This window comes from Myotis daubentonii, chromosome 1 (assembly GCF_963259705.1).
Source record: "Myotis daubentonii chromosome 1, mMyoDau2.1, whole genome shotgun sequence".
In the NCBI taxonomy this organism is placed as follows: domain Eukaryota; kingdom Metazoa; phylum Chordata; class Mammalia; order Chiroptera; family Vespertilionidae; genus Myotis; species Myotis daubentonii.
In genome coordinates this window covers 182,905,061-182,932,023 of record NC_081840.1, presented here as the reverse complement: position 1 = coordinate 182,932,023, position 26,963 = coordinate 182,905,061, and the positions used below count along the sequence as shown (strand labels likewise).

General features: G+C 41.7%; 1 protein-coding gene across 1 annotated transcript in view; it reads left to right on the top strand.

Moving 5' to 3' along the window:
• The window catches only part of FRAS1 (Fraser extracellular matrix complex subunit 1), a 456,634-nt gene that overhangs the window by 307,577 nt on the left and 122,094 nt on the right, over window positions 1-26,963 (top strand). Inside the window, exons 30-32 of the mRNA XM_059667675.1 lie at window positions 2,494-2,647; window positions 11,999-12,177; window positions 16,939-17,055. Coding sequence (XP_059523658.1) covers window positions 2,494-2,647; window positions 11,999-12,177; window positions 16,939-17,055 — 450 coding nt within the window. The remainder of the gene's footprint in view (window positions 1-2,493; window positions 2,648-11,998; window positions 12,178-16,938; window positions 17,056-26,963) is intronic.

The following is a 26,963-nucleotide window of genomic DNA, read 5'->3' as shown; positions in this document are numbered from 1 at the left end:
TGGGCGCTGTTTGACTCAGTTTCCTGGTGAAAATAACTGTGACCTCTCCTGACAGGGGCAAGTGCTCTCCCTCCTGTCAGGTGACTGGAAAGAGTATTTGTCTTCTGTTCTGAATGCTCCCTCCTGGGAGTGCTGTTTACTCTGTTCTCTTTGTTAGCATTTTTGAAAGTAATAACAATAATTTAGAAAAACACCTGTTCAGAAACGCCATATTTTAAACTATCAGATTTACTGACTTTTAAAGTATGTAAACAAACTGAAAACTGAACACGAGCTGCCTCCCTAATCTCATCCATGGAAAGTGTCAATTAGGAGGCTTTGGAAGAGGTGCGCTCCTTGCCAGTCGAAGTGGCAGTGTTGTTGATGACATGGGCTTTCTCAATTACAATGGTCCCTTCTCGGGAGTGCAGTTAGGGTGACTCCTTCCAGTCAGCTATTCCCAGCTGTTGTTTCTGAGACTTGGATTTCAGTCATCCAGGCCTGTCAGTTTGGCCTCTGTGGTGTTTCTGGGATCTGTTTTTAACTGTCCATTCCCACTGCAACTACCTTCTCATCCTCTCTCACCTGAGCCATGGTAAGAATGTGTCAAAGGGTTTCCATAGCTCCAGATCACCCCAACTCTAGTCCCTTCCATTGCTTGCTGCTGGAGGCTTTCCACAACCCAGATCTGATCATTCCATTTCCTTCCTCAAGACTCGTGCTGACTTTACAGGGCCTGCAGTGTAAACTGAGTCTTTTAGCAGCTTTTGCCTTCTACCAGCCAACAAGAGAGTGTCATTCTTCTTTTTTTTTTCAATCTTTTTTTAAAAAAATGTATTATGTATTGGTTTCGCATACTGCTTAGTGGTTAGACAATCATATACTTTATATCATGTTCCCTTTGATAGTTCCAGTACCCTAACTGGTACCATACATAGTTATTATAATACTAGAGGCTCTGTGCACGAATTCATGCACCAGTGGGGTCTCTCGGCCTGGCCTGCAGGATCGGGCTGAAACCAGCTCTCCGACATCCCCTAAGGGGTCCCAGATTATGAGAGGGTGCAGGCCAGGCCGAGGGACCCCACCGGTGCATGATCAGGGCCAGGAGAGACACAGGAGGTTGGCCAGCCAGGGTGGGACCACAGGAGGGCTGCAGCGCGTGTCTGGCCCATCTTGCTCAGTCTGATTGGCTGGATGCCTGCAGCAAGCTAACCTACTGGTCGGAGCGTTTGCCTCCTGGTGGTCAGTCCATGTCATAGGGAGCAGTTGAGTGGCCTTAGTATATCATTAACATATTACACTTTGATTGGTTGAATGGACGACCGGACAGTTAGAATATTAGGCTTTTATTATATAGAATTATCAACTCTATTTCCTATGCTTTACTTACTTTCCCATGACTAGTTTATAACTACCAGTTTTTATTTCTTTTTAAAATATTTTTATTGAATTTTAGAACAAGGAAGGAAAGGAGAGGGAGAGAGAAAAAAAACCATTGTGGCTCAGTGGTTGAGCATCAATCCATGAACCTGGAGGTCATGGTTTGATTCCCAGTCAGGGCACATGCCGGCTTGCAGGCTTGATCCCTAGTGTAGGATGTGCAGGAGGCAGCCAATCAATGATGTTCTCTCATCATTGATGTTTCTATCTCTCTCCCTCTTCATTCCTTTCTGAAATCAATAAAAAAATTTTTTTTAAAAGAAAGAAACATCTATGTGAGAAAGAAAAATTGATTGATTGCCTTCCTTATTCACTCATAGCATTCTGCTTAAGCTTCTTATTGAGCATCACTTGTGATGCATCCTAATTATTCATGTCTCCCCCACCAGACTGTCAGTTCTGAAACTGAAGTCGTATTCCAGCCATCCTTATGTACCTTAGCCCTCTAGCAAAAGAGCTGAACGAATAGTTCTTGAATTTGGATGGCTAGGGAGAATGGAAGGACAGGTAGATGGACAAATGATAGAAAGCAATGAAGAGACTTAGTCTTCCTGAGAGAAGTAAGTTATTTTCTCATTTTAAATTAAAAGAAAATGCAAGAAAAATACATATATGTGTATATATATATATATATATATATATATATATATATATATATATATATCTACACATAGTGTACACACACATACAGTTGACCCTTAATGTGGGGCTGGGGTGCTGACCACCTGACAATCAAAACTTCGTGAATTACTTAATTCAGCCCTTTGCATAGGGGTTCCTGACCTTGGTTGCAGATTCCTAACTGTCAAGGTGACCCTTGAACAACACAGTTTGAACTGCACCAGTCAATGATAGCACAGGTCAATTGTAAAAACAAAACCATTTATCAGTGGACTCATGCAGTTCAAACCTGTGTTGTTCGAGCAACTGTAGTTCATAGTGTGACTCTAAAGCCATGAATCTCTCTTACTAGACAATCATTGGCAGCAGTGGTACCTGATAACATGTTTTTAAGGACTGATATTTTCTTATTTTGCTTCGACCTAATTCTGTACTCTCTCCTTATTCTAGAATGACAAAGGTCTTCGGCTTGTGGCCAATTCAATGGTGTGGGTTCCGGAAGGGGGAATGCTGCAGATTACCAACAGGATCTTACAGGCCGAAGCCCCAGGTGCCAGAGCCTCAGAAATCATCTACAAAATTATGCAGGACCACCCCCAATTTGGTAACTGCTCTTTCCTTTGCCATGATCTCATCACTGTGCTCAGTAGTCTTAGACTTGCTTTTGTAAGATGCCATACAGCAAGGCTGTGACTTCAATGAACTCGACTTTCTAATACCTCCCACTTCCCCTTTAAAAACAGGATAATGAATAGAACCACCACACTGTACATATGTTATATACTAGGTAGTATGCTCAGTAATATAAACATCTGTATAGAAAGAGCCAGGGTCTGTCACATCCAAAATGACCAGAGGGACGACCAAATGCCAGGCTGCACCTGAGGCAGGCTCTGGTGGGTGGGAACTGGTGAGTGGGCTAAATTGCTGTCCTGGATCCCGGCTGCCTGTGGTAGAAGTAAGTCCTGGGTCCTGGAGCAGTGGCGGGGCGGGGGGAATTTCCTGGAGCATGGTGGGGTGGGAGGAGCCTCACAGAGCAGTGGCGGGGCAGGGGGAATTTCGTGGAGCGTGGCAGGGTGGAGGAACATCATGGAGCAGTGGTGGGGTGAGGGGAGCCTCCTGGGGCAGTGGCAGGGCAGGAGGAGCCTCGCGAAGCCATCCAGGGGCCATGACCATTGTGGAGTGTCCCGGGGTGGGGAGCTTCACGAAGTGTTGCAGGGCAGCAGAGGCGATGTGACTGAAGCCAGGCTAGGCCTAGGGACCCTAACCGCACACAATTTCATGTGCACTGGGCCTCTAGTCTATATATATATTGAGCCAGGGTTCATGACAACCAAAGGCTCAACCTAACACTGGAAGTCAGTGCTGGGTTGCTGTGGTGACCCAGCACTGACTTCTGAGGGGCTGCAGATTAGGCCTGGAGAGAGGCCTGCAGAGAGAGAGGCAGGGTCTGATCTTCAGCCTCAATGGCAGCTGTTGATCAGCCATTGCCTCTCTCTTTCTCTTGGGGCTTTACCAGCAGCCATGACTCTGTTTCTCTCTGGGCCTCTGTGGGGCTGCTGATCAGCCCTACCTCTTTAATCAGGCCCAGAGATAGGCCCGGAGATAATCTCCGGCATAGAAACCGTCCAATCAGAACCTAATATGGGTGAAGTGTGAGGAGCCAATGGCTGCCTAGTAGATGGAGCTTTTGATGCTGACTGGCATAGAAACTGACCAATCAGAACTTAATCTGGGGAATGAGGAGGGGTTTTAAGGGCAACAGCTGTTTGGTGTAAGGTGTAAGAGAGAGGTTCATTTTTTTAATGACTGCTTTGGCAGTATAGTGCATATGGTTGGCTATCAGTCCAGATATAGGGATTATGTGTTTTTTTGTCTGCCAAGAGCATCTCCTCCTGCTGAAAAAGGCTTTTCCCCCGCATTTAAGCAATCCTATTCTATATAATCTATCCTATCTAATAAAATAGTAATATGCAAATTAACCATCACTCTGCAACAACGATGGCGGCACCCATAGCAGCCGGGGAGGGACAGTGGTGGCATTGCCCTGGCAATGCGAGCCCAGCGTCTGCTCCTTGGCTGCGCAGAGGGAGGGGAGGGGCCTCTGGCCAGAGGCCTGGGCGCGGGATGCTGGGCTTGTGTCGCCCCCAACGACACGAGTCCAGTGTTCATACCCCGGCCGCACAGAGGGACGGGTGGGACCTCTGGCCTGAAGCCTGGAGTGGAACACTTGGCTCACATTGCCCCTGGCTTCTGTGCCCCAGCCTCACGGAGGGAGGGGAGAGGCCTCTGGCCAGAGACTGGGATGAGGGATGCTGGCATTGATGCAGGCCGGGCTGAGGGACCTCCCTTCCCCCCCTGCACAAATTTTTCATGCACCAGGCCTCTAGTCTATACTAATAAAAGGGTAATATGCTAATTAGACCCGGTCAACCGGCCATCTTCCAGACGTTGGACTTCCTTCCAGACAAAGCCATGGTGGTAGGGGCAAAGGCAGAGGCAGTTAGGGGCAATTAGGCCAGCAGACAGGTGAGCAGTTAGAAGCCAGCAGTCCCAGATTGTGAGAGGGATGTCTGACCGCTGGTTTAGGTCCGATCCCTGTGAGGCCCGGGGTTCAGGCAGCCGTGAGCCCCAGCAGCTGCAAGGTCTGGGGCTTAGGCTTCGCAGCCACTGTGGCTGGCAGTGGCAGCAGCAGTGAGGTGATGGGGACGGTGCCTTCCCCTGATCAGCCCAGTGACCTCCCACAGAGGGAGGCTAGACTGCAGCTTAGACCCGCTCCCAGGGGGAGCAGGCCTAAGCCATCAGTAGGACATCCCCCAAGGCGTCCCCAGTTAGAGAGGGTGCAGGCTGGGCTGTGGGAACCCCCTAACCCCCATGCACGAATTTTGTGCACCATGCCACTAGTCCTATATAATAAGAGAGGGATATGCTATTTAGCCTGGATATGCTAATTAGTCATGACCAGTATTCAAATTGACCATCACTCCAACACAATGAGAGATATGCTAATTAGCCCTGATAGGCTAATTAGTCACGACTAGTATGCAAATTGACCATCAGTACAACACACAAGATGGCTGCCTCCATGTGGTCAAAGATGGCTGCCCCCATGTGGCCACAGGATGGCCGGCAGGGGAGGGCAGTTGGGGAGGACCAGGCCTGCAGGGGAGGGCAGTTGGGGGCAACCAGGCCTACAGGGGAGGACAGTGGGGGGTGATCGGGCCAGCAGGGAAACTGTTAGGCTTTGATCAGGCTGGCAGGGGAGCGGTTAGGGGGTGATCAGGCTGGTATGCAGAAGTGGTTAGGGGCAATCAGGTAGGCAGGCAGGCAGGCAAGCGGTTGGGAGCCAGCAGTCCTAGATTGTGAGAGGGATGTCCGACTGCCCATTTAGTCCTGATTCCTGCCTAAATGGGCAGTTGAACGTCCCTTGAGGGGTCCCAGATTGGAGAGGGTGCAGGCTGGGCTGAGGGTCACCCCCCCCCCCAGTGCATAAATTTCGTGCACCAGGCCTCCAGTACTATATAAAAACCTAAAATTTAAGTTTAAAAGGACTTTATTTTATAGAAAATACTAGAGGCCTGGTGCACAACATTTGTGCACTGGGGGTCAGGGGGCCTCAGCCCGGCCTGTGCCCTTTCACAGTCCAGGACCCCTCGCTCCTTACTGCTCACCTGCTCGCTGCACCTTAGTACTGCTGCAGAGGTGGGAGGGGCTTACGCCACCACCACTGCACTCGCCAGCCATGAGCCCGGCTTCTGGCTGAGTGGTGCTCCCTTTGTGGGAGTGCACTGACCACCAGGGGGCAGCTCTTGCATTGAGCGTCTGCCCCCTGGTGGTCAGTGCGCATCATAGCAACCAATCATCCCACCATTTGGTCGATTTGCATATTAGGCTTTTATTATATAGGACTAGTGGCCCGGTGCACGAAAATACATGCACTGGGGGGAGGGGCCCTCAGTCTAGCCTGCCCTCTCTCACAGTCTGGGAGTTCTCAGGGGATATCCCACGGGGAGCGGGCCTAAGCTGCAGTCTGGCCTCCCTCTGTGGGAGGCGACCAGGCTGATCAGGAAAAGGTGCCATCCCCATCACCCCACTGCTGCTGCCACTGCTGGCCATGGTGGCAGCGAGGCCTGAGCCCCAGGCCTCGCAGCTGCTGGGGCTCATGGCTGCCATGAGCCCCAGGCCTCACAGATGCCGAGGCTCAAGGTTGCCTGAGCCCTGGGCCTCGCAGCCGTGGTGGTTTTGTCCGGATGGACGTCCGGAAGGCGTCCGCCCTAATTATCATATTACCCTTTTATTAGTATAGATAACATGCTAAGAGTTGCCCACCTAATATATGCCAGTTTAATTTCAAAGCTCAGGCTTTCAACTTGTGTCCCTCCCAGGACATCACTAGACTTCTTGATGAGACTTTCTATTTTACTGAAAAGTTGCAAAAATAATATAAAGAGCTCTTGAATACCCTTTCTCCAGTGTTCCCCAGTGTCAGCATTTTACATTACCGTAGAATAATGATCAAAGCCCAGAAATTAATACTGATACAAAAGTTTTAAGAAAATCTTTACACAAAAACATTTTTGAAGATCTCCATTGTTACTTGAACTTCTAGCAGGTTAGTTGAGCATGATAATCTGAAAAGTTTTCCATCATTATCAACTAGAAATGCTGGATAAAAGATTATATGAATTATAAGGCATTCATAGCTGATTTTGCAAGGATAGAAATAAATCTTGAAGTGTCAGAAACAAAGAAGGAACTAAAGCCAGTCTGGGCATACAATGATGAAAAGGCTTTCCTGAGAGGAGCTGTGTGTGTCTCAAGAACCCAGAGGCTTGGGATTTAATACCTATGCAGAGACAGAGACAGTAAGTTGCAATTAAGATCCTGCATAAAACCTGGACTTACCTTCAGTTACAAAAACAGAATAGAAAACAAGAAGCTCACCAGCACAGAGGACTTGCAAGGAAATCTACATGTGTTTTTTTTTTTTCAGGGCTCAGAGTAAAGCCAAAAAAAGTCTGCTGAGAATTCAGAACTTCAATCCCATTTTTCTTGCAGATCCAGAATTAAGTTATACTGTGTACATTGTTTGAGAAACCCAGGGCCAAGACATTAATATGAAAATTAATCTCAGACCGATGATACTTCTTGGGTTTCTTACAGAAACTAATAGAAACTGTAGAATGTCCACCCTCAATTCCAGAACACTCAGGATTCTCACAAATAATACCACTGAAGATTAGCTCAGAATTCAAAATTACAGAACATACGACAAGGAAACCATAAGTAAAACAGAAGATTAAAACCCGTAAGGATTTGAAATAAAGGAACAATCTTATAAAAACTATGAAATAAGTATATCTAAAATCATGTAAAGCCCAACCAGTGTTGCTCAGTGGTTGAGTGTCGACCTATGAACCAGGAGGTCACAGTTTGATTCTCAGTCAGGACATACACCTGGGTTCCGGGCTCCATCCCTAGTGTAGGGCATCCAGTAGGCAGCCAATCAATGATTTTCTCTCATCATTGATGTTTCTATCTCTCTCTTCCTCTCTGAAATCAATAAAAATATATTTTAAAAAATGATTTAAAGAAAAAAAAAGGAATTGAAACTGTAAGGAAATAAACTGCTATAAACATAAAAGAATAAGCAGATAGATTTTTACAAAGAAATAAATAGATAATCTGAAAATGAAAATTATATTCATTAATAGTAAAAAATTTGCTTGGCATGTTAAATAGAGGAATAATTTGTTTTTCCTCTAGGTTATCAGATTTTCAAAACTATATACTTTCTATAGTAAAGAAAAATTAACTTTTGTATAATTTTAAAAATAATTTTAAAATCCACAAAGATATCCAGTGATATAATTACAAAGCAGTAGGTCTAGCTGAGATGTCATTTATTATAGTTGTGTAACCTTGAGGAAGGCAAGTGGAGCCATAAGTTTCTTTGAAAGATTAAACTAGATATTTTTTAACTTTTTATTTTAAAGTAATTTTGGATTTACTGAAAAGTTGCAAAAATAATATAAAGAGCTCTTGAATAGCCTTTATCCAGTGTTCCCCAATGTCAGCATTTTACATTACCATAGAATAATGATCAAAGCCAGGAAATTAGTATTGATACAATACTATTAATTAGTTCACAGACTTATTCAACTTTGCCTTACTTTCCCCCACCGATATTAAGCTAGATGATGTTTAAGAGCTTTCTAGCTCTAAAAGTCTTTGATATGCTTGATGTATTACGTTCTCTACCTTATCTTGATTATTAAAAACCAAAGATTACATTTTCTAGTGACAGCCCACTATTCCAATATTCTGTTTAAGTATTAAACCGAAAAATGCTGAATTAAATTATTTTAAGCCATTTCAACTTGAAAAATACCATGTAGGCTTGACTGTGACCCTTTCCTACTATAACTCTCTTGATTAACTTCTTCCTATGAACATAATCCTCTTTCTATGTCCAGAGCTCTGTGTTAGTAATAAGCAAATCACATTACCCTTGGGAACCATTCAAGAGTAAAAAACGTGGTGGGAACTAGAAGCACACCCAACTTAAATCTGCTTACACCATCTAGCCCAGGGGTGTGAGGTGTGAAGCCTTTTCCTCTTTGCCACCCCAGCTACTATATACTCACTCAACACTTTAGAATGTTCTAGTTGGATTTTAGTCTCTTTGTGAAGACCTAATCATGGAATGGAACAAAATGTAAATTGCTGGTATAGTCTGTGCATAAAGGACTTACCTTCAACCCCTGGCAGACTCCTCACTGTCTTCAAGTATACATTTAGATAAGTGGATTACTACTTGTATCATTAGCTACTTCACAGGTTAGAAAGTCAATTTAATGAGATGATTTTAATGAAGTATCTTCAGTATCATTTGAAGAAGAACCTGACTTAATCCAGTACACTATCAACTCTAAATTATTTAGCATAGTGTAAGAAAACTCTACTATAAATTATCTCAATCCCAAATGAATTCATGGTGATTTCAATGAGATCCCAATTCTTAATGCCTATTAAATTTTTCCTTCAGAATTCTTGGTTAAAATATAGATGTCAGTATAAAGGAAATCTGAAGTAGAGATTATTTTCTTATTTTTTTAAACCCACATTTTCATATATTTAAAGGGTCATCTTCTGATATTTGTCATCTATACTAATAAAAGGGTAATATGCTAATTAGACCAGATAGACCAGACGTCTTCTGGATGTCATTCCAGACGTCCTTCCTGACAAAGCCGGGGCCCAGGCGAAGCGGCCTGGGATCCCTGATGCCTGTGGCCAGCCGGAGGAGGGAAGCCCAGGTCCCAGGTGCTGGAGGAAAGCCAATGCTAGCAGCCGGGGGAAGGAAGGCCTACTCTTGCACGAATTCTCATGCATTGGGCCTCTAGTATTGCAATAAAAGTGGAGGTGAGGTACTACACAAAAGCCCTCACCTCCCTGGGGTGAACCCTACAAAACACTGGTATTTCTTTCTGTCTACTCATGGACTTGTCACAAAGGCACCTTTTATTCAACATACCCAGTGCTGAACTCTTCATCTTCCCTCCAACCTGCTCATCCCCGTCAGTGGCATCACTTGCCTACCCATTGCTTCACTCGTAGGTGATTCTCCAATTCCTCCCTCTCATCCTTCACAGCCACATTTGTCAGGTCTGTTACTTTCACTTCCCCAGTGGCTCTTGTGTCTATTTATTTCTTTCCACTCTTACCTCTGTTGCCTTAGTTCAGGTCCCCATCTCTCATCTAGATTTTACAGTAGCTTCATAATTGGTCATACTGTCCATATAAATGTTAGCTACTATTGTTATCATTTTTTACAGAATCAAATCCAGTCTTTTTAACATTGGACTGGATTTCAAGCCTCATTGGTGCTCTGTATTCTGATCATGTACCTTCCATGTTCTAAATCATTTACCTACTGAAAATCTCACAGGGACTCCTAATTGCTTATGCAGGGGGGCTGATCTTCAGGAGAAGGAAGAACATTTTGCTAATTGTTGAATTCCCCAACCTTAAGGGCCTACCACAGCAGCTAGCACCTAACAGGTATCCATTGACTATTTACTAGGTTGAAATTAATGGAGTTAGCCAATATCCTAGGATGCCTGTTAATTTTCATAGTATGACAATGATTTCCTATATCTTAAAAATAGGTGTATTCCATTGTTAGGAAAAGTCTGCTTAGCTTTTACATTATAAAACAGAATAGCTAGGAACTTGGCATTTAAATATTTTCTATCCTCACTCTCCACATTTTCATTGTGGAAATCTTTTAAAATAGTTTGCAGCTGTACTCACATTCATAAACAGTCCACATCCTGGAAGAGCATGTTTATTAGTAGCATCTTATGAACAGAAGCTGAACCAGGGAGAGACATGTACTGGAATTTGTGACTTAGGTACAAATGAGAAATAATACAAAAAAAGAAACTAGAGTGAGTTGATTCTGCACACGATTATGTAAAGAAGAGTACTGCTATTTTTTTCTTTAGTATTTCATCATCATCCAGGATATTACACTGATTTTTAACTTGAATTTAGTGCAGATAAATATTAGAATGGGTATTTCCTTTGAGAAAAAAAATAATTTCTAGGGTGATCAAAGTATGTTATCAATCGCCCAGTATGTTTAGCGTACTAAGATCTGGGTATCCTCTTACTTAACATTGTTAAACATGCACAGTTTCTCTCTCTCTCTCTCTCTCTCTCTCTCTCTCTCTCTCTCAGGCACACACACACACACACACACACACACACACACACGCACGCACGCTTAGAGGATTAGAGAGGCTTCTTTCGTATTTATTGTTAGGTGCATTTTCATGAGAACACAGTTTCTATTTTCAGCAGTACATCCATTCTTCTGTTTGGTCTTCACTTGAAGGCATATTCTCCTTGTGAAATTTTAATTGTTTCTATAACACCTCTGTATTTGCAATCTCACTTTTAAAAGCTAGTAGCTTCAGGTGAAGAATAAGCAATAGAAACAGATTGGCTGTTGGTAGTGGTGTTATTTAGATTTCCTTGCTTCAATTCTAATGAAGTTTAGAGAATGAAGGAGGAGAATGTTTATCAGGGTAAATATTGGCCTGTGAACACAAAATAATCATGATTGTTAACAGAGTTTCATGACCAAGAATATGAGATTAGGATTCAAATCCCAGCTGCTCCACTTATCATTTGTATGACCTTGAACAAGTTATTGAACTGCTTTGAGCCTAAAGAACTTTGTCTTTAAAATGGACATAACAATAGCATCTTCAGAAGGAGTAAAAACATAATGAGAAGGATGACGGACATTTTTAAAGCACCTAAGAGGTATGGATCATCGTTCTTGTTTCACCAATGATGAGCAGAGCTTATAGAGCATAAGTCAGCTCACACAGTTGGATGTGATGGAACTGGGTTTGAACCACCACATAAAGTGCTTCATGCAGTGCCTGCCATATGCATTCCCGTATTAGCTGTTATTTTGTTCATTATACAGAATTCTCACAATGATAACTTCTTCTGAATTTTTTTTTCTGATTTCCCATTGTGTTTACACCAAAAACTTTCTGGTTGGAAAGCATTTTCTGTTCATAGGAAGTTGTGGGTAGAAATGAATGCAATTTCCCAGTATTTAAAAATTTGTTTGCAGTGTTCATGGCTATTTGGGTCTCCTTATGTAATTTTAATAGATACAAGGTAGTACTTTCATATATGAATTAACCTTAAATACTTTTAGTTCTTTTAGCTAACATACTGGGAATTCTATATCTGAAGATGGGTTCAATGATATCTATTGGATTCTGCATTCATGTTCTTCCCTTTACCTTATACAAGAATACAGAATTACATCATTTCTTTTCTGGGGGGAAAAAAGTGGTAGAAAGGAGATGAGAGCTCTGACTCTTACTTTCCTCAGGAATCCTCACTAACTCTGTGGCTTTTGTAGGGGAGGTGGTCCTTCTGGTTAATATGCCTGCAGACAGCCCCGCTGAAGAAGGCCAGCCCCTGCCTGATGGGAGGACAGCAACCCCCACCAGCACCTTCAGCCAGCAAGACATCAATGAAGGCATCGTGTGGTACAGGCACTCTGGAGTCCCAGCCCAGAGTGACTCCTTCCGCTTTCAGGTACCCTTTGCTTCCTGACTTTTCTGATGTCTGAATGGTCTGATGAAAACCATCACCGTTATTTATAAGCAACTTGGGAAATTTTCTGTGATTGCCTAGAAATCATATTTGGGGGAAGAGGAAATGTAACTAATAGTATTGAGAGATATTTTTAATCTGCTAATTTAATCTTATAAATATCTCTACAAGCAGAGTCATTTTACAGCAAGGAGATTTATAATAGATAATGGCTAGAGTGTTTAGGAAAATAATGTTTCCAGAATAGTAAAATACTTATTTTAATATAGTCTTATTTTCTTTTTTTCAAATGTTTTTGGAACATTTACCATCTTCTGATAAGATCATAGACTTGATAGCCAAACCCAGTGGGTTCATATTTCAGTTCTGCCACGTATTAACTAATTTTGGGGGAAATTACTTGGAAAAACACTTGTCCTTCAGATTCCTCACCTGTAGAATAGAATTATTGTAAGGATTTAATGAGTTGATACATAGAAAGCATTTAGAATACTGCCTATCATTAGGTAAGGATTGTTACTACCACCTATAAAGATTGGTCAGATACCAGTACTGTCAACTGAATGTTTGTGTCCTGAAATAATTAATATCTTCATATCCGCCCCTCCCCATGTGGTAGGTGATTAGCATTAGATGAGTGGGATTAGTACACTTACAAGAGTCACAGGGGAGCTGCTCCCCTCTCTACTCCCCACCATTGGCCTACAGTGAAAAGATAGCAGTCTACAACCCCAAACCCAATCCTGCTGGCACCCTGACCTCAGACTTCCAGCCTCCAGAAGTAGGAGAAATACATTTCTGTTGTTTATGAGCCACCCAGTCTGTGGCATTTTTGTTATAATAGTCTAAGCCAGCTAAAACAACCAGATCATAAGAAGACTGTCAATAAATGAAAGAACAAGAAATGGTACTGGGGGTATTCTCTGGTTATTATGAAATACTAGAGGCCCAGTGCACGAAATTCATGCACTTGGGAGGGGGGATCCCTCAGCCCGGCCTGCGCCCTCTCACTGTCTGGGAACCCTTGGGGGATGTCCAACTGATGGAGCCATCAGTTGGACTTCCTTAGTGCTGCTGTGGAGGCAGGAGAGGCTTCCGCCACTGCCATTGCGCTTGCCAGCCGTGAGCCTGGCTTCTGGCTGAGCGGTGCTCCCCCTGTGGGAGTGCACCAACCACCAAAGGGCAGCTCCTGCATGGAACGTCTGCCCCCTGGTGGTCAGTGCGTGTCATAGCGACCGGTTGTTCTGACTTTTGATCAATTTGCATATTAGCCTTTTATTATATAGGATAATTAGAAATCCATTTTAAAAAGGTAAAAAAGTTCAAACCATTTGGAATTTTTAAAATAGTCTCCCAAATAATTATACGTCTTAAAGGAAATCAAAATAGCAAACTATTAAGAAATAATGATGAAGAGGAAATAAATTATCAGTACTTCAATGATCTGGATAAAATAACACTCAAGTAAATTGATGGTCTTAAGCTCTTATTATTGAGCGGAAGATCATGAAAATAAATCAACTAAATATTTAGCTCAAGAAGCTAGAGAACTACAAAGGAAACCTAAGGAAAGAAAAAAAGGAAGAAATTAATAGAGATAAGCACACAACTAATTATAAAATGCTAGAATTGATAAGTGAGTACAAAACCTCATTTTTTGGAAAGACCAATAAATTAGACAAACCTCTGTCATGGACAAATTGGAAATAAAGAACCGAACAGAAGTACAAAGGAATGAGGGAATATGAATGAGAAAGAGCACTTAAACATAGATACAGAAGAGAATTTGGGAAAATGTAGAGAAAATAGAGAGATGCATTCATGATGATCAGCCAAAGCCCCTCTGAGTCTGAGACTCTTCTTTTGTCTCGAATCCAGCTGGAGATAAACTACCCCAATAGCTCACCTTGTTAAAATTATCATACATTCTGCCTCCAAGGCCTGGGGTGCACATCCTCATTGCTTGACTAATTTATATGATATAAAAGATGTGCTTTTCCAGAGAGCAAGTTGAAATAAACTTGGGAACCATTAAAAGGAGATTTTACTAGCACATTAATGTCCAATGAGTGAGAGCAAACATTTGCCCTTTACTGGAATTAACTTTTCATTTTTAGCACCTGGGGACTCAGCAGTCCTCAAAGAATGAGTCAGAATGGAGGCAAAGACCTCAATCAAAGAAGTCACCTCAGCAAACTAGAATCCTCAGCTCTGCCTTTGCCGTCCTAGGCCTGAGGAAGAACATTATCAACATGGAGCATTTCCCCAGAAAGGGATTCTCAGCACCTGCTCATAATGATATTTGATTGCTTTTGCAAGTTGGTTACTAAGTGGGTAATTATAAAATAGCTAAATTTACTGATTTTTTTTTAAACAAACTCACTTGAGTTTAAGACATTCTGTTGAACATCATTACTTAGTAAATGGTTCCCTTTGAAGAGTCTTCACACATTTTGCTCAAAATGTGTTTAGAACTCCTATTGGAAATCTCCTTCCAAACCCATTGGATATTCTGAAGAATATCCTCAATGGTGACGGTATGGCATCCTTTGGAGGTAGATTTTAAAATGTAACCATATAGCCAGTCATTCAGAATCATGTCTGGTATGAAGAAGAGAGTAGTAATTACTTTGGGTCAAAACAGGGAGTAATTATGAAGTAACAAGTTCAAAGTGATTTTTGAACTCGCTTGGAAGGCATTTCAAAAGTGCATTTTGAACACTCACAGCGTCTTTATTGCACGTATGAAATAGCTCTCTGAGATTCTGTTCTCCTGGATGTAAAAGGTTTGGTGTGCTTGTTTTTAAAGGCTCATTGTTTTATGGACTTGCCTCATATTCTGATTTGAAATGACGCAGACACTTTAACTTTGTGCCAAAATAAACAGCAACTTTTCCCATTCATTTTAATGTCCCTCAAGGATTTTAAACTAAAAGAAAACGCTGTTTTCATGATTCTCCTTTTCCTTCCCTTTTTTTCTTTCAAGCAAAACTTACAATACAATGAGTTGCATCAATTTCATTTCATTTTAATGTTTATGTGCTGTCATGAGCCATCAATGCATTCCATCTGTTACTTTGCCTGTAAGATGTGGGATTTATGTAATGCTTGTGGCTTTTCAAAATTAAGTATGGCATAGGGAGAAGAAAGCACGCACACTTATGTCTCTTTTGGCCTGGGCAGAAGCCCTGGTCTTGATATATTCAGATCATGTTGACATAGCCTCAGGGGATGTTGTTTTAAAAAGACCAACATGGTTCACACCAGTATCTTGACTAAGGAATCAAGAACAGATTCCCTTGCTTGGCAATATACTCACATTTTATTACCTGCATAGAGTTCTTCAAGAGATGGGAGAACATGTTTTCCTAAAGCTTTGAGATGGAGTCATCTTGGTCAGTAGGAAGACCATGGTCCGCTAACCTGTTAAATACCAACCCTTTTGTTTTTGTGTGATTTTTGATATTTTGCTTAACTTTTTTGAGCGTCAGTTTCCTCATCTGTAGAAAAGGAGATAATATCCACTTTGTGGATATTATATATGGTGACTTTTGAGAAGTAGCTAGCCCATGATAGACATTTAGTGAATTATAGCTGTTGTTACTCATATTATATATAGTGATACTGTAAGATGGCGCCTTGACAACCTGTAGATATTCTGAATTTAAGCTCCAGGCATTGGATGTGATTAAGATACAGGGAGGACAGTTGTTAAAATTTCTTTTTAAAAAAAATAGTTTATTGATTTTTTTTTTTAGAGAGAGAAGAAGGCAGAGGGAGAGAGAGAAACATTGATATGAGAGTGGACATCAATTGGCTGCCTCCAGCACGCTCCCTACCAGGAATGAAGCCCACAACCCAGGCATGTGCCCTGACAGGCGATTGAACCTTCATACTCCTGGTGCACGGGACGACACCCAACCAACTAAGCCACATTGGCCAGGGCAGAGAAGACAGTTTTGTTGTTGTTGTTGGCCTAACTGTAGAAGACATAAGAAAGGGCTGCTATTTCTGCCTTTTCCTTAGAATGTATGGCACCCTGCTCCCTCTCATATGAAATTAATGCAACTACACATGGCCACACAGACCTTAGCAATTCTTGTAACAAGCCTCAGCTGGAGCAGACCACAGAGGAGAGAGCGTGAGGGAGCAGCTCAGTAGCCCTGAAGGAGGGGAGAAGCTGCATTAGGAAAATCATCACTGTTTTCAGCATTTTTGAAGCAAGAAAAATTTGATTTTGTGATCACTAATTATTATGACTCTTGCCTTTCAGTGATTAGGCTATGATGTGTCATTTATAACCTGATGTGTCTGTGCTTGGGTACAAATTTTAAAAATGGAATAAAAATCCCATATCTAACATGTGTTGTGTGTGCTCACAGTGAAGCATTATGCAGCTATCAAAAATTCTGTTTTGAAGAATATTTAATGTTTTATGTTCAGTAAAAATTTATAGGACACAAATGAATATAGAGTTTGACATATGGATAGGAAAAAGATTAAACTAAAATGCATCAATGTGTTAATAACCACTATTTGTAGGTATTGTAATTCTAGATGATTTATTTATGTCATATTTGTACTTTCCTGCATTTTCAGGATTGCCTAAAAGGATTATGTCTACCTTTGTAATGCAGGAGCAGATGGAATTCAAAGACAGATACTTAAAGGTGGGGCAGGGGGATAAACACATGCAACATGCTCTGTCCAACTGAGGCTCACCAGTAGGACGTTTCTTTCCAGGTTTCCAGTGCCACCGATGCCCACACCCACCTGGAGAGCCGCATGTTCAACATCGCGATCTTACCAGAGACGCCTGAAGCACCTCAGCTCTCTCTGGGAGCATCTCTCCATATGACTGTGAGTTGGTTGGGAGGACTCTTGGTTTCTGAGGCATGTTGACGGGATCTGACAGAATGACCTGTTTTTTTGTATCTGGTGAATGCCTGGCCCAGAACCCAGACCATACCACCCTGTAAACACATTTCTCCTTGACTTGAAAAAGATACTTCAATTCCCAGAGTGGCAGGAAACAAAGATGGAATTCACCTCAAACTCTTATCCATTGCTGGTGTCCTCTTTTCAGCATCCCAGATAGTCACAGGACTCCTCCTTGAGTAGTTAGAAGGGATTTCAGGCCTATATCTGTTTAATCAGTACCTTTGGGGTATAATTACTCAGCTAGTTATAGCTCCATATAGCTGGAGAAACTGACATTCCATTTCTTAGAGCCCCATTAGAAGTTTCCTTTCTGTTATCAACATTTCCCAAAGTAGCAGATATCTATGCTGAATCCAGAGAGATAAGTAGCAATTATCCAAGTGAAAGTTTGGGGGGCAGGTGACGGCAAAGGGCACTAAAAGACATAAAACATAAAAACAGCACATGCAAAGACCCAGAGGCCAGCGAGAATATGATTGTTGGGGAAAATTGTAAATAGTTTAATAAGACTGGAAAAATGAGGACAGCAGAGGAGAAATGGTGAGGATGGGGAGGCCAAGAGCTCCATCGCAAGGGGACCTGCCTGCTGTGTGGGAAGAGCACGGGCTCATGGAAAGGTGTGAAGTGAGGTGACAGCTATATTAGTTTAGACAATTAGCTGCCCCACTGAAACCCTGTATCTAGGGGCAGGGGTGATGCCAGGACCCCTCTTTAAGTCAGAGCCACAGCACCTAAGACTGCAAATGAATCATTACGGACCTGCATTTTAGTTAGTGCCCACATAATTACACTCCAAAATGTATCAGCCTTGAGCCATGACAAAGAAATCACCTGTAGTTTTAGAAATTATGGGTCTGGGGCACGACAGAGACATAAAAGGGGAAATAGGAGGTTTTTAATGAATAGCTGATATCGGCATTTCCACTGTAAACCATAATTTAAAGAAATCATAATTCAGTAGCACTATAAAGTCTATAATTCATCATTCTGACTGGAGGAACTTGGATTAGAATTTCCTTTAAAATGTGAAGAAAAATGTGCATGCATGTTTTTTGCCAAATGCTAATGGACTGTTATTTTGACTTTAGAGGGGGAAAAAATGGGCCAGGAGCCACTAAGATGGCGCCGTTCCCACTCCATTGCTATGGACTGCTAGACTTTTCAAGCTCCTTAATCTTTAGGGTCTTATATTGCTAGTTTTCAAACTATATCTGTCCAATTTAGGATATCACAAAGGTTAGTTTACCATAAAATGCAATTAGCCTAATCTTCAGTGCCATAAAATATACATAGTTTGTATTTCTTTTATTTTTTTAATTTTTAAAATATATTTGTTTATTGATTTCAGAGAGGAAGGGAGAGGGAGAGATAGAAATACCAGTGATGACAGAGAATCATTGAATCTTGCATGCCCCCTCCTGGGGATCAAGCCTGCAACCTAGGCATGTGCCTGACTGGGAATTGAACCATGACCTCCTGGTTCATAGTTGACACTTAACCACTGAGCCACACAGACTGGGCTTCAGTCATTCATATTTGAGCCCCTAATTTATGCCAAGTGCTAGAGAAGACATTGGTGGTTTGATGACCATAAAATACAGTCTCTATTCTTAAGGAACTTAGAGTCTAAAATGGGAGAAGAGCGAATTAATGATACATGCCATGACATGGACATGATATGGAAGCAAATAAGAGACACCTGACCCAGTGGGGGTGGGGGTGGCAAGGTCATGGAAGGCTTCCTCTGGGGGGTGAACAAAGCTGGTTGAAGTGAAAGATTGTCTCTAAAGCAAGGTCTCAAACTTCAGCCTGCACTAAGATCACCTGTAGCGTTTGTTACATCACATATGACTGGAGCCTAAAGTTTTCTAATTCAGTCCATCTGCTGTAGGGCTGAGAATTTGAGTTTCTAACGAGTTCCCAGGTGGTTCTATTGCTGCTGCTCTGCTTGAAGAACCACTTTAGAAATAGGGGGACATTCATTGTAGACAAAGGAACAGCAGGTGAAAAAAGATGGGGATGTGGGAGAACATGACATTGAGCAATGAGAATTCATGTGGCCGGAGCATAAATTCCTAGGTGAAGAAGAAACAATATATGAAAGTCACATCATAGAGGACCTTAAGATAAAATGAAGGGATTTCCACTGTGTCCTGAAAGGCTCTTAGGACAAATACTATGTAGCTGACAGGCAACCTGATCAGATTTTCAATTTAGGAAAGTCATTCTGGCTGCAGGGTAGAGAATACTCTAGATGGGGACCAGATAGGGAGCACAGAAATGCACCACTGCAGTCATTTAGAACAAGAAGGTTAGTGGCATGATACCATGCAGTGGCAATGAAGATTAAAAGTTAGTGAGATATTCAAGAGATACTTGTACATCCATACTCATTGATGCATTAGTCACACTAGCTAAGAGGTGGAAGCAGCCTAAGTGTCCTTTGGCAGATAGATGGATAGAAAAATGTGGTATACACAACAATGGAGTATTATTCAACCTTTAAAAGGGAAATCCGGTCATATGCTACAATATGATTGAACCTTAAGGACATTGTACTAAGTGAAATAATCCAGTCACAAAAAGACAGAGTCTGATGATTCTACTTATGTGGGCTATCTAAAATAATCGGACTCTTAGAAACAGAAAGGAGAATGGTGGTTGTCCCTGTGAGGGTAGGGGTGGAGGTGGGGAGAGGAAAAAGGGGAGTTTTGTTCAATCCATACAGAGTTTCAGTTTTGCAAGTGGGAAAACTTTCCAGAAATCAGTTGTATAACAATATAGTTAACAGTACTGTATTATACACTTAAAAGTTTTTAAGGTTGCGGGGGGAGGGGGGATGGACATTAGAGAAAGATTAAGAGATATTTACAGATATCCTGGTCAATTAGATGTGACAGGAAGGTGAAAAGCCCCAATTTCTGAGTATTTTAAGAGGCAATCACCTCATACCTCTCAGAATGGCTACAATCAACAAATCAACAAAATGACAAGTGCTGGTAAGGAAGTGGAGAAAAGGGAACCCTAGTACACTGCTGGTGGGAATGCAGACTGGTGCAGCCATTATGGAAAACAGTGTGGAGTTTCCTAAAAAATTACATATGAAATTGCCATTTGATCAAGTGGTCCCACTTTTAGGAATATATCCTAAGAAACCCCAAACACCAATCAGAAATAATGTATGTACCTCTATATTTATAGCGTCTAGAAACAGCCCAAGTGCCCATCAGTAGATGAGTGGACAAAAAGTTGTGGTACCTTTTCACCATGGAATACTATGAAGCAGTAAAAAAGAAGGCTCTCTTACCCTTTGAGACAGCAATGAGGGACCTAGAGAATATTATGCTGAGCAAAATAAGCCAGTCCCAGAAAGACAAATATTACAAGATCTCACTCATATATGGAATCTAATGAACAAAATAAACTGTTAAACAAAATAGATCGAGAGACATAGAAACATGGGACATACTGTGGAATCTCAGCAGGAAATAAAAAAGAAATCAAGTTATCATCCACAAAAGTATTTTAAAGAATCTTTAAATTATATATTTTCACATAATAAACTTTTTTTTTTCAAAAAAAGAAGCCATTCATTGAGATAGAAATGTATGAGGACTTTAGGGGGAAGGGTGGAAATCATGATGAGTTCCATTTGGGGTGTGTCTATTAAGGGTGGTTAGGAGATCAGTAGATATTCTGGCTGAGAGATAAACTATTAAGAATCACTAATGGTTTGTAGTGGTTAACTATGAACATAACTGGAACATAACTAAGAAAGATTGAATAGAGTGAAAAGTAACATAATCAAATACCTATCAAAATTGAAATTGGTTCTGTGGCCTTTCTGTAATTATGTTATTCATCAAATCTAAGATCCTCTAAATGGGATCTTATGGTTTAATTTGCAGTGTTCATCAGAATTATATGTAACACACATATATAAGATATGTATATACATATGTATAATATTATAAGATACAGAGCTATATAAGTGCCGGGAGCCGGTCCATCCTTGCTGTTTCAAGGGACCTGGCATATATGGCATACGGTTCTTAATATGTTTGCTCACCTTCTTGGCGCTGTGTTTTAACCAAAGCCACCTCTCCGAGAAAGGTTGAATCCCCAGGTAGGGATTTTCCCCTGAAGTTAGGGAGGGAATAAAACCCCTCAACTAAGTGCCAGGCGGGTAATTAATCCCTTTAACTACGAACAATCATGCTTAAACTACATAATCTTTTCTCCCTGGAATGGAGATAAGAAACGCCCTAACCTTTGTAATAGAGATTGATAGGATTGAATCAACTGGTATAAATACAGTTGTAACAAGACAGAAACACACAGAACTTAGGACAGAATCAAGAAGACAGAATCTACACGGAGCCTAGAGACAGAAGAACTTTGCTGGAGAGAGCATGCCGGAGGATCCTGGAGAGGGACTGGCCTTGGAGCCTAGAGACAGAGCCTAGCGGGAGAACATGGCAAGGGATCCTGGACTGAACCTGACTACAGAGAATGGCAGGAGAACCTGACTGGAACCTGGACACTGAACCTGACTGGAGTACCTGGACAGAACCTCTCTGGAGAGCCTAAGCAGAGCCTCTCTGGAGATCAAGACCAGAACTTGGCTGGAGATCCTGGCTAGGCTGCTGATCAACTGAACGCTGTCCCCATGTCATTCCTTCTTCGCCGACTCCGTCCACACCTTTGGGGACCCCTGGACCCGCTGGGGCCGACCCCCGGCATATAAGTACATATGATACATATACATTTAGGATACATAGTATATATGGGCAAAACATGCATATATAACAATAAATATCATAGCCTAGATAGTATAAGATTATGCAAATGAGTTAATAGATTCACGTCAACTCAAAGTTTTCCAAGTAATCATCTACTATTTGACTTGGAAAATCCTTAAGGGCAAAACTTTTGATTAATTAATCTTTTTAAAAAATATATATTTTTATTGACTTTTTACAGAGAGGAAGGGAGAGAGATAGAGAATTAGAAACATCGATGAGAGAGAAACATCGATCAGCTGCCTCCTGCACACCTCCTACTGGGGATGTGCCCGCAACCAAGGTACATGCCCTTGACTGGAATCGAACCTGGGACCCTTCAGTCCACAGGCCGACGCTCTATCCACTGAGCCAAACCGGTTAGGGCTGATTAATTAATCTTGGTATCTTCCTCAGAATCTCACACAATGCCATATACAAAGTAATTGCTTAGTAAAATATTTGCTGATTAAGTGAATATTTTCAGACCTATTTTCTCATAATAACTCCCTAAACTGTATCCCCTCCAAATTCAAATAAATTAATCATATAGGCATACACACACACAATTTGAATATCATGTGTCCCATTCCTTTCTTAAAGGGCAAATAAATTCTATTATCTCTTAATGTGAAAGACACATTATTTATTAGTTCCTTTTTCAAATGGTTGCAATACTCAGGGTTGGGTTGGCCAAAGTCACCACTTGTGGGAAAGGCCTTGAATACGCTTTTCTTTCCTGGTTTTCTTTGTTTTCAGAGTGATTGCTGTAGCAGAGTTCTCTTAAGACCACTCTATTAGGCCCAGCAGGGATCCAGTTAGATGATCTCTTTTGTGATGCAGACTCAAGTCTGGGCTTGCTCTATTTATTGTGTGGCAGCCAGCTTCTGTGTCCATGTTTATACTTGAGACCTGTCAAAAACTAATAAGATTATTATCTGCAATCTCGGGAAATGTTTGTTTACCCTTGGAATTCTTGCTGTGCTTTATCTGAGCCTTTCACACCACTCAGAATTTCCTACCTTAGATTTATTTATGATTTTCCCCTACAAAAAACTAGAATTCCTTGAAGAAAGGGTCTATATCTGATTTATCTTGTATGTCCCACAGCTCTTTGCTTGGTACCTTGCACGTAGTAGGTTCTTAATAATTTGCTACATGAATATATGAATGAATTAATTTGCTGTCCTAACTAATAAACTATGGAAGAAGATAATTTATTGTAGGACCTCCATTTTATTTATCTCATCTCATTATTCATGAGTGCCTGATTTCTGAGGTCCACTGTGGGCTTTGGTCTTTAATAGAATGGCAATCAACATGTGAAATTGATCTTTTTAAATAGAGGGTGAAATGATAATGTTTGTAAATCCTGACCTAGAAGTTTAAGTTATGCACTCTTTGCTAAGGCTTAAGTGTTAAAATGTTTGTGTTCCCATCCCCCATCCAATTCTTCAGGTGACATTGAAATGCAATGGTAAGTATTCTAAAAAAGTTACTGAATATGTTATTATACAAAGTATTTTATTATTTTATTTCTTAGATTAATCTTTTTATGATGATATGTGTAGGGAGCGGCTCTAGAGTTAAACCTCGGATTGACCTGTGGCAGAGCCACAAACAAATCCCAGCTCAGAGAGCAGAACCCTCTTAGCATAATTAAGCTTGACCTTATGATGCTCCCTAGATCCTTCCTGGGTAGCTAATGGGCTGTGGGAGATGCAGCAAGTGCTGCCAAAACAAGAGAAACTCACAAGAACATTGTAACTATGTTTACCACTACCTTGTTTTTCTCTGGCTATAAAATCAAGCCTCAGCTTGCTGGCTGGATCCTTCTCTGTGGCCTCATCCAGGCACAGGAGATCCACCAGCCCCAGCTGTATTCTCTTTGTCTGTCTTTTCTTTAATCCTTCACCACCCCTACTCAGGCTCACCGAACCCTTGGCTGTGCTGGCGCGGCACAGATATGTTTCATTCACTCAACACATTTTTATCAAGTAATGATATGTGCCATATGCTAGGTGGTTGGGATCCACCCACCCATAAATGAACACAATCCTTGTTCTTATGGAGTTTGCATTCTCTTAGGTATAAGTAATAAAATAAACAACTCACTTATAGCATGTTAGTGAGAAGTGTTACGGTAAAACAAAATGTAGGTCAGGGACAAGGGTGTTAGAAATGCAGTGGTGGGAGCAGAGGAGACCTATGTTGTAATTTTAAATAAGGTGGTTGGCATGGCTCAGTGGTTGAGTGTCAACCTATGAACCAGGAGGTCACGGTTCAATTCCCTGTCAGGGCATATGTCCCAGTTGTAGGCTCGATCCCCCAGTGTGGGGCGTGCAGGAGGCAGCCGATCAATGATTCTCTCTCATCATTGATGTTTCTGTCTCTCTCTCCCTCTTCCTTCTCTGAAATCAATAAAAATGTTTTAAAAAATAAATTAATTAATAATGTGGCCAGGGTGGACTTTATTAAGATAATGACATTTAAAGAAAGACTTGCTGAAACCGGTTTGGCTCAGTGGATAGAGCGTCGGCCTGCGGACTGAGGGGTCCCAGGTTCGATTCCGGCCAAGGGCATGTACCTGGGTTGCGGGCACATCCCCAGTGGGAGATGTGCAGGAGGCAGTTGATCGATGTTTCTCTCTCATCGATGTTTCTGGCTCTCTGTCTCTCTTCCTTCCTCTCTGTAAAGAATCAATAAAAAATATATTAAAAAAAAAAGAAAAAAAGAAAGACTTGCAGGAAGTGAGGGAAATGGCCACACACATATTCAGAAAAGAGCACTCCAGGCCCAGGGAACCATGCGTTTACAGGCATCCAGTTGAGAGCTTGCTCAGATGTTCAAGGAACAGCAAGGAAGCCAGTAGGGCTGGAGCAGAGTGAGTGAAAGCAAGTGTAGTTGACATGAATTCACAGATGTGCTAAGTGTGTGGGAGAGAGAAGGGGACAGGTCATGTCTGGCCTTGCCATTATAGGGATTTCGCTTCTATTCTGAGTAAAATGGTGAGCCAATCAGGGTGTTGAGCAGAGGGCTACTGTCCTTGTTAAAGGGATCATGCTGACTGCTGTGCTGAAATAACCTGGGGGCTGTGGGATGGGGCAGGAGAGCAGCTGGGAGGTCATCCTGGAAATCCAGCAAGATGGTGGCAATGGCCATGGGGAGAAGTGGTTGGATTCTGGATATATGCAGAAGTAATATGAGTATTATAAACTCATTATTCTGTAAGATTCTCTTGTTGACAGATATTTTAATAAAAAGTGTCTTCTGTAATGATTTCTATGAAATTCAATTTCTCACTTCTTACTATGTTTAATTGATGAGTATTAAACATTCCAAATAGACAATATTAAAATTGATTATACTTTGATACATCTCAACCTTAATATTGCTTTCTTTGGAGAATTAAGTCCTTTTTCTACCTAGTGTATATTTCTATTAGTAGAGAAATAGTATCCATAAATTTCATGGATATGAAATATCAATTGCCTTGGCTGCTACATATTTCTCTTTTCCATAGTCCTATGTCCATGCCAATTCTCTCTTCTTATCACTTTATTGTTTTAGGAACATCTAGATTTTTAAAAATATCTCATAATACTCAGGATTTGCAGTCATTCTGATGGTTTTGAGATTACGAAGGAGGCAAACAGACCGAACAATATATTGAGCCTGCACCTTTTTGTCCATGTATCTGTGCACACACACGTCCACATTTATAGCTGTGTACACACATTCATGAGCTGTAAACACCTTATATAGGGCATATGTTTTTAATTTGTTGCCCTTACTTGTTTTATTTTAGGGTGAGACACCAGGTACTATTTTGCAATCCTGATTTTCCTTGCTCTGTACATTCCAGAGCCGAGCAAGGGCCTGAAATATGACTCCTTACGACAGGAGGATTGTCCTAACCTGCTACTGCTGCCTCTCCCCAGGACAAGTATGCCTTGGGGACAGTTAAAAGAGCAACTGTAACCTTCAATCTTTTTGTGGTTACAAGGAAGAACACCACGCCCTCCTCCATGAGAATTACTGAGCCCACTTTCCCAAAGAGGGAAACTTCTTCTGAAAGAAGGAAACCTTCAAAGAGCAGGAGAGGCTGTCAAACTCTAACCCTTCAGGGGTTAGGAAGAGCCTGCAAAGAGCCTGATATTTTCGTTCTGATTTATTGACAGCTTGTATGACCCAGTCAAAGGGCCCATGCTCACATTACTTTCCCCTCTCTTCCCTCCACTGTGTTTTTGCTGCTGTCCCCAACTCACTGTTATGCCTGGTCAACGGATTCTGAGTCTCTCCCCCTGCCCCCTTTTTTGAGTGTTGTCACTGTTAGTCAGTGATGGATGTTCACAGGTGAATGAATAGTAAAAGCTACGTACACATTGGCCTTCTGATTAATTTTGCTTGAGTCTTCATTGGGTTCTGAAAACTAGAAGAGAAAATCAATATCTAGTTCATTTGAGTAGTAGCATGGAGACAAAGAAATATTGACTATTTCATGATTTACTTTAATAAACAAATAATTCTTAAATCTCTGAATTCAAATGATGAGCCTCTGTTGGTTTTTGAGTTCATCTTTAGTCCTTGAATCCATCACAGTTTCAAAAAACACACAAACCAAAGCAGAAAGACTCAAAGTTCCTGTCAGCAAGGCTGGGGAGGGGGGCGGGCAGGTAAGAAGGAACTTTTTACCAGATGAACCTTAGCTCGTTAAGTTGGAGGAGCAAAGATGTAGCAATCCAGCTGTGAATACTAGAATATCCAGCTGTGGTGGCTCATTTTCAAACCTGCAGCACTGTGAGCTCCCCCTCGGGAAGGTGATCGTATTAGGATTCCCAGAGCATGCACCAGCATAAACCTGGGGCAGAGGGCAGGGGGGAGAAGAGTCAGGGTGCAAGAGGACCTGGAGAGGACTCTATAATCCTGCGAGATTTCTAAGGCTGGGACCAGTCTGTGGTGCAAGAGACCAGCCCCTTCTGTTGAACTCTCAGAGAAAATTTTGGTATGTGTGACTAATTTAAAAACCCAGAGTGAGTTTGTTTT